Genomic DNA, 8,626 nt, shown 5'->3' on the forward strand with positions numbered 1-8,626 from the left:
AAGAAAGAAAACACACAAATGTTCCCTATGCTGAGATCTGCAGAGCTAAGCATCACCCATCTCCAAGGGACATATGACCTTGGGAGAGACCCCAGCTGCAGAGTCAAGGATTCAGGCCTATCTCTACCACTTACTAGTTTGGGAACCTTCAGAAGTGTCTTTGCCTCTCTCAGACTCAGTTGCCTCATCTGTAAAATGGAGGGATTGATCTTATAGAACCAAACTCTCGGCTGTGAAGAGAGTGCTTCACAAACCGTAAGCTGGAGTGACGTCCATTCTGGAGCCATTGTCGTTCAGGAGGGCTCTCCAGGCAACTCTGAATATAGGGAGGGATTGGGGTGGAGGAGAGAAGCTTAGTAGGAACATAGGGACAGAAAGACTGGGTAGGGACCTTGACTCAGTGCCAAGGAAGATGATAAGGAGATAAACAAGGCTAAGCAAAGGGCCTGGGAGAGGGACGAGGAAGAATGGAAGCAGGAGGCCTCAAAGGAAGCTGAAAAGGGAGCTCAAGTCTCTCCCTGTGTCATTTCCCTCTGTGGGCCTTGGGAGTTGGACTTCATGGCCTGAGGCTCCTTTCAGCTCCAAATCTATGAGCCTGTGAAACAGTTTCCCTCACCCTCAGTTTCCTCTTTTGTACAACAAATGCAATAACCAAAAACCAATTGCAAGAATAATACTGATAATACTACCTCATGCCTGCTTCTTGGGCTGTGGGAAAGGCCAAGTGATGGTAACTGCTATTGTTATCTAAACCACTGGAAGGGTCTTAGGAACCTCTGAGTCAGAGAGGGCAGAGGACACTTCAGTCCAGTTCAATTTAGCAAATATGTAAGTACCTACTATGCATCAGGAACTATATCCAGCACTGGAGATGGAGAGAGGAAAGAGGAAAAAGTCCCTGCCCTCAGGGAGCTTCCAGTCTAGCGTACACAGATAAGTCAATATAAAATAGATGGAAAATTATTTCAAGAGGGAAACACTGCTAGTAATGGGGCTGGGACGGGGAAGGAGTGAGGGTTCAAGAGAGGCCGTATGTGGGAGGCAGACTTAAAGAAAATTTGGGATTCTATGAGGCAGAAAGGAAGAGGGAGGGCATTTCAGGCAAAAGGGATAACCTATGCAAAGGCATGGCAGTGAGAAAGGGGATACTTTATGAGAGGACCAACCAGCAGGCTATTTTGCTGGAATGGAGAGTGTGTGAAGGGATGCAGCATGAAGGAGGCTTGCAGTAGCAGGGGGAGCCAAGTTGGAGAGAGCTTTAAATGCCAGCTTGGAGAGTTTGCATTTTATCCTAAAGATAAGAGGAAGCTAGTGCAGACTCCTAAGTGTGTAGGATATAAAGGAGAAAAATGGGGGACAGGGTGGTGTCGAGATCAGGAAACAGGGAGCCACTGGAATTTACTGAGTGGAGGGTGGGTGACATGATCAGATCTGGGCTTCAGGAAAATCACTCGAGTGGCTGAATGGAAGATACACTGGAGTAGGGAGAGACCTGAGGCAGGCAGGTAGACCCCGCCCCTCCCCCCAACAGTTTTGCAATAGTGTAGGTGGGAGGTGATGAGGGTCTGGACAAGGTAGAGGCCATGTCAGAGGAGAGAAAGGGGCATATTGGGGAGATTGTGCAGAGGTGAAATGGACCAGAGTTGCTGCAGAGGTGAAATGGACCAGAGGTGCTGCAGAGGTGAAATGGACCGGAGGTGCTGCAGAGGTGAAATGGACCAGAGGTGCTGCAGAGGTGAAATGGACCAGAGATGGAGTCTAGAGCTAAAACTAGAATTTAGTACCTTAAATTTCAGGGCTCCAGGCAGGCACCTCAAACATTCAGGGTCTCAGTCAGAACCCAGAACCCAAAACTTCATATGCCAGAGCTGGGAAGGACTTTAACACTGGCTGAGCAAGGTCAGTTAATGTCACTATTGTCCAGTAAGGGCCCAAATCCCTGTGTGAACTTGTTGGTAGTGGGGCGAGGAGGGTGCAGAACCTCCTTCCTCAGTTTCCCTATCCTTAAAATAACAGTTTGTTCATGAGCTCATAGACAGAGCTGGAATGACCTTAGACATGAAGTTCAATGCCTTCATTTTAGGGGAGGCTAGGTGGTGCAGTGAATAGAGCACCAGCCCTGGAGTCAGGAGGACCTGAGTTCAAATCCAACTTTAAACACTTAATACTTATTAGTTGTGTGACCTTGGGCAAGTCACTTAACCCCAATTGCCCTTCCTTCCCCCCTCCAAAAAAAAAAGACACATCAATGCCCTCATTTTACTAATAAGCAAACTGAGGCTTAGTGATGGAAAGGACTGGCCTAAAGTTACCAAGGAAGTAAAAGACTCTTTTCCTGGGCCTTTCCAGAACTGACTCCCAGAGTCCTTCAGAATCTTTTCATCTGGAGTCACAGAGGGAATAGTGGATTGTCAGCAGAGGGGCTACACCCATTGGTGACTCCACCCATTGGAAACCTGAGGCTGGGGAATCCCATAGGCAGAGACTAGTACCCCTAGGACCTACTACAGAGCCCACGCATCATGGAGCCTTGTAGGTCCTTTACTCCCCTCTGCCCCCAGCCCACACAAGCACTCAGTCCTGGGCTCTTGCCTCTGGATTTGGGGAGAGTCTGCTCTAACCCAGACCTATCCCTGGAGATCCAGATCAGAAGGGCCCCTTGGCCTGGGTGTCCCTACTGCTGGGCAAGTTCCTTCATGTGTCAAAGTCTGAAGCCTAGGGATGGGGGCAGGGCAGGGGAATGACACTACCCTGCCCCTACTGGCTCAGTAGCTCCCCCAAATCTTCATCTGCTGGATTCAGTCAGTCAAGCAGGCAGGAAGGCAATCAACAAGCATTTATTGGGCACTTCCTTGTGCCAGTCACTGAGCTGAGAGCTGGAGATACAAAGAAAGGCCCAAACAGGGTTCTTCCCCTCACATGCAGACAGATATAGAGAGGGTAAATGGGAGGGGACCTCATAGGGAAGGCACTAACTTAAGGGGGACCCAAAGGCCTTCTGCAGAGAGTGGGGTTTCAGCAGTCTTGAAATATGCCAAGGAGCCCGAAGGCAAAGGTGAGGAGGGGGGGGGCACAGCCAGTACATGGCAAGGAGTCTGGAGACGGGAGGCATCGTGGTGGAAAGGAAGGTGTAGGAAGACTGGAGAGGCTGGGAACCCAGGCCTGATCCTGGAGGTGCGAGGGAACCCCTGGACTTGGTGAGGAGGTCAGAGCAGCCCTTGGGGAAGGTCCCTTCAAGCAGCCTGGAGGGAGGGAGGTTTGGCCAGCTAAAATAGCCTCCTGCTTCCTGCCATCTCCAGCACATCCCCCTCCAAGGACCTCTCCTTTACCTGGCACAATACCCAACTACGGTTTGTCCCATGAGCCCACTCTGGACCGTGAGAGCTGTCCAGCAGCTGCATGGATGGAGGCTGTGTGTGCTGGGAAGCCACTCTGAGTCAGAGGAGGCCTTCAGGCAGGGTCAGGACAATCACCCCTGCCCACAGTAGCCAGCCTCAGTTTTCCTTCGGTGGGTCCCCTTCTCTCACAGTCCCCTCCCCACCCACAGGCAGCCCTTGCCCAGAGGCTCACAGCCACGCAGACTCGGGCTCTGATTCTGTCTGGGTTCCTCCCTCCCTGTGTGTACCAGAGTAATTGCATCCCCCTTCTGAGGCAGCTCCTTGTTTCTTCCTCTGTAATATGGTGGTCCATATGGAAGCCTGCAGCCTCCAGCCTCCAGGTCTGGAATCACACTGAGAGAACAGATCAGACTGGAAGGGGAGGAGACAGCTGAGGGATGTTGGAGACCCAGAGCCAGTCCATCCCCCCTCCTCTCACCAGGCACAGTAACAAAGGGGAAGACCATGGTGGGGGGTTGGGGGGTGGCAAAACTGGGTCTGTTTAGCCCAGAGGAGGTTCAGGGAGGACAGGAGAGCCATGTCTGAGCATTTAAGAGGTGGAGTGGGGGTTAGTCTTGTTCTACTTGCCTGCCTCCCCCACCCCAGTGCAGAAACAGTGGGGAGGAAGGCTGGTCACTGTCCTTAGAGAAGTCTCAAGACTGGCCCTGGTGGCTAAAGGGCCAGTCTCTTCTCCAGCTTCTCCCCTCCTCAGGACAGTAAGTCATGAACTCCATCATGAGTCCCCAGGAAATGACCAGGCTGGGCCTGGACAGAGTTCCTGGCAGGAGGATGGGGTCATCAGAAGCAGGGATTAAGGGCAGGGAGCCTACCTGAGGGCATCAGCAGCCTCGTGCTGTGCATGCACCATAGATATCCAAGGGGAAAGAATTCCCCCCAAAAGCCCAGAGTCCTAGCCAACGTGAGATAAGTCAGGGGCCGCTTTGGGGCAACCACGGGCTGCACTGCAGTCTGCCTTGGTTGGCCCACATCTGGAAGGATGCATTTGGTTCTGGGCTGCCGGGGGAGGGTGAGGACAAATTGCCCAGCATTCAAAGGAAGGACAGCAGGGGGTTATAGACCATGGACAGAGGCAAAGACTCAGGCAGGGCTGCCTTCGGGGGCCACAAGAGGGAGGCCTGGCCAGATCCTGGGGTTTCCAATGAGAGCAGTCCTAGAGAGGGCACAGGCAGAGACCAGACCACATCCTGCTGGGTATTCGCAAGCCCTTGCTTGGCCCAGTGAGTGTCTGTTGAGCACAGAGGATCCCCTGTGGCTGGACGGCTTGGGCTGGACAGACTCTGGTGCTTTCTGAGAGAAAGGAACGGCCCCTTAAGATGGAGCCAGGGGCAGTGCCCAAGTTCTCTGAGGAAGAGAAAAGCAGGGACAAGGGGCCACAGAAGACAAAGGCAGGGTGAGGAGACCAAGGAGCTGGGGGTGGGGGTGGGGGGCAAACCCCAGGAAGGAGTCCATGCAAAGCAAAATGGCCGTGAGCCTTACAATGCGAGAGGTCAAGGGTGGAGTCTAAGAGCAGTTGACAAGGCTCCACAGAGGGGAGGTCACTAGTGACCTCAGACCCAAAGGAGAGACAGACAGAGAGACGACAAGAGCATGTGACTGGATGGCGGCGGGGGCCTTCTAAGAGTGAGGACAGGGTGTAGATGTGGAGCTGGGGCCTGTACAATGACCTGGATAGTTCAAGGGGTCAGTGTTCAGGAAAGGGAAGACTCAGGCAGGTTGGTAGGCAGAGAGAAGGGGGCCAGAAGAGAGGTGGGGATTGGAAAGGTCAGAAAGAGGAGAGAAACTAATTGGAAAAATATCAATTGCTCATGGCTGGGTCGAGCTAATATAATAAATATGACAATTTTACCTAAATTAAATTATATATTTAGTGCCATACCAATTAATTTACCAAAAAATTACTTTATAGAGTTAGAAAAAATAGTAACAAAATTCATCTGGAAGAATAAACGGTCAGAATATCAAGGTATCAATTATTGAAAAAATATTGAATTATTGAATTAAATTAAATTATTGAAAAAAAATGCTAGGGAAGGTGGACTAGCTTTACCAGATTTCAATCTGTACTATAAAGCAGCAGTCATCAAAACTACTTGGTACTGGCTTAGGAATAGAGGAGTAGATCAATGGAATAGATTAGGCACACGAGATTCAGAAGTCAACGACTACAGTAATGTATTGTTTGATAAACCCCCAGACCCTGGTTTTTGGGATAAGAACTCACTGTTTGACAAAAACTGCTGGGAAAACTGGAATATAGTATGGCAGAAACTGGACATAGACCATTATCTAACACCATATACCAAAATCAAGTCGAAATGGGTTCATGATCTAGGTATAAAGGTTGATACTGTAAACAGTCTGCTAAAACAAGGAATAGTTTACCTATCAGACTTGTGGAGAGGGAATGACTTTATGATGAAACAGGAATTAGAGAACATTATAAAATGTAAAATGGATAATTTTGACTACATGAAATTGAAAAGTTTCTGTACAAATAAAGCCAATGTAACCAAGATTAAGAGGGAGGTGGGAAACTGGGAAAGAATCTTTACAACCTATGTCTCTGACAAAGGACTCATCTCTAAAATATACAGAGAATTGAGTCAAATGTATAAGAATACAAGTCATTCCCCGATTGATAAATGGTCAAAGGATATGAACAGGCAGTTTTCAGAGAAAGAAATTAAAGCTATCTATAAGCACATGAAGAAATGCTCTAATTCACTATTGATTAGAGAAATGCAAATCAAAACAACTCTGAGGTACCACATCTCACCAGTCAGATTGGCCAAGATGACAAAACAGGAAAATGACAAATGCTTGAGAGGATGTGGGCAAACTGGAACACTAATGCATTGTTGGTGGAGTTGTGAACTGATCCAGCCTTTCTGGAGAGCAATCTGGAAGTATGCCCAAAGGGCTATTAATACTTTCATACCCTTTGATCCAGCAATACCACTCCTAGGGTTATATCCCAAAGAGATCATAGAAATGGGAGAAAGACCCATATGTACAAAAATGTTTATAGCAGCTCTTTTTGTTGTGGCAAAGAATTGGAAATTAAGGGGGTGCCCATCAATTGGGGAATGGCTGAACAAGTTGTGGCATATGCATGTTATGGAATACTATTGCGCCATAAGAAACGGGGAGCAGGCGGTCTTCATATTTACCTGGAGAGGCTTAAAAGAACTGATGCTGAGTAAGAAGAGTAGAACCAGGAGGAATTTGTACACAATTACAGACACAACGTATGTGTGATGACCAACTTTGATAGACTGGACTCTTCTCAACAATGCAGGGATATAAGTCAATCCCAAAAGACGCATGATGGAGAGAAAAACGTGCATCCAGAGAAAGAACTAGAAAGAACTAAATTTATATCCAGGTGGAAGCAAAATACTTGATCTTTTTCCTTCTCTTATTTGATTTTATGTCCTCTTTACCATTTTTCATTCCAGCTGGTACAATCCATCCTTATAACCTGACCATTGTATAATGTGAAAGTATATACAGATCCTATACTTGATAATAAGCCACCATGGGGGGAAGGGGAGGGAGGGGGACAAAATGTGAAATTCAAGGAATTGTGGAATTGAATCCTGTAAACTAAAAGGAAACAAACAAATTAATAAATTAAAGTTAAAAAAAAAGAAAGAGGAGAGATAGGTCAGAGTGAGAAGAGACAGGTAGCTGAGCCTTGGCAAGGGGTCTTCTGCCTTCTCTCAAGCAGGGAAGAGGAATAAAAGAAGGGGTGCTGTTAGGAGCCTCATTTTTCATTGCTGAGCACAAAGGAGAATGGTATCCCCAAAGTTCTCAAGTGTGAAGCTTCTGATGCTGGAGAAGGTAGGAGCTATATCTAAAAGCCTTTCCACACTCTGGGCACTCATAGGGCTTCTCCCCACTGTGAGCTCTCCAGTGAGTAATGAGGGCTGTCCTCCACATGAAAGACCTCCCACATTCCTTGCATCCGTAAGGCTTCTCACCAGTGTGAACCCTCTGGTGCTGACTCAGATCTGAGCTCCCCTTGAAGGCTTTTCCACATTCATTACACTCATAGGGCTTCTCTCCAGTGTGGATTTTTTGGTGCTCGATCAGGGATGAGATCTGAGCAAAGGCTTTCCCACAGTGAAGGCACTTGTAGGGCTTCTCCCCACTGTGAGTCCTCTCATGTGTGACCAGGGCTGAGCTCCACGTGAAGGTCCTTCCACATTCACGGCACGTGTAGGGCTTCTCTCCGGTGTGAATCCTCTGGTGCTTGCGAAGGTCCGAACTCCCCCTGAAGGCTTTCCCACACTCTCTGCATGCATAGGGTCTCTCGCCAGTGTGAATTCTCTGGTGCTTTGTAAGAGTGGAGCTCTGGATGAAGGCTTTCCCACATTCCTGGCATGTGTAGGGCTTATCTCCAGTGTGAATCCTTTGGTGTTCAAGGAGGTTTGACCGGCACCGGAACCCTCTCTCACATTCAGTGCATGTATAGGTCTTCTCCCTGGTGTGAGCTCTCGAATGCTTGAAGGTCTCCTTCCCCAGGGCATCGCTGTTTTGGCCAGCAGTGGTCTTCCTGGAATAGACCCTACCCTGATCACTGGACTTGGGATACAGGCTCTCCCCAAAGCCAAGGTGTGATCTCTCCTCTTCCCAAAGGCTATCCTGAGTTACAAGGGTAGAGCCCAGGCAAAAGCTTCTCCCAACCTGATCTGTCTCCCAAGTGTCCTCTTCCCTGTGGGAAATGCTGGATATATGCTGGACACTTGCTTTCTGGGGGATGGCTTGCCTGTAGGACTTCCTGGAGGCATTTTCCTTTTGCTTCCCAAATATGTGCTTGAGACCTTCACTGGCATCCAGATTCCCCAGACCATCCTCCAGGGGCCTTTCTGTTCCTGTTCCAGAAGTTTTGGGAAGATCTTGCTGGGGACGTGACATTTTGTTCTCAGCCTCCCCGTCTGAAAAAAAATTAAGAAATGCACATATCACTGGGACAAGGTTGATGGAGGCTGAGGCCTGCTTATTGCCCTAATTGACCTCAGTCCCATTCTCTCAGGGACCCTCCATTTCATTTCTGTCCATCCTTAGGAGATCACATCTTCAGGCTACAAGGTACCTCAGAAATTCCCTCCTCTTTTTTTTTTGTTTTGAGGTAATTGTGGTTAAGTGACTTGTTGTAATGGGAATGCAAATTTGGAAGATCTTCCCTGCCCCTAGGCTAAAGTGCACCTGAAGCCTGGGGTGCA

General features: G+C 48.6%; 1 protein-coding gene across 1 annotated transcript; it reads right to left on the reverse strand.

The window, feature by feature from the left end:
• Positions 1 to 6,572: 6,572 nt before the first annotated feature.
• On the reverse strand, positions 6,573 to 8,601 carry LOC138172918 (zinc finger protein 3-like). The gene has a single exon (XM_069102772.1). The coding sequence runs from the start codon at positions 8,316 to 8,318 to the stop codon at positions 7,212 to 7,214; it is 1,107 nt and encodes a 368-aa protein (XP_068958873.1). The 5' UTR covers positions 8,319 to 8,601; the 3' UTR covers positions 6,573 to 7,211.
• Positions 8,602 to 8,626: the final 25 nt, after the last annotated feature.

This window comes from Petaurus breviceps, unplaced genomic scaffold, assembly GCF_028583685.1.
Source record: "Petaurus breviceps papuanus isolate PSGF00001 unplaced genomic scaffold, PetGlider_PUasm1.0 555, whole genome shotgun sequence".
Classification (NCBI taxonomy): domain Eukaryota; kingdom Metazoa; phylum Chordata; class Mammalia; order Diprotodontia; family Petauridae; genus Petaurus; species Petaurus breviceps.

Excerpts from the sequence above, each read along its gene's own strand:
- LOC138172918 (XM_069102772.1), bottom strand. The coding sequence starts at position 8,318 with ATGTCACGTCCCCAGCAAGATCTTCCCAAAACTTCTGGAACAGGAACA.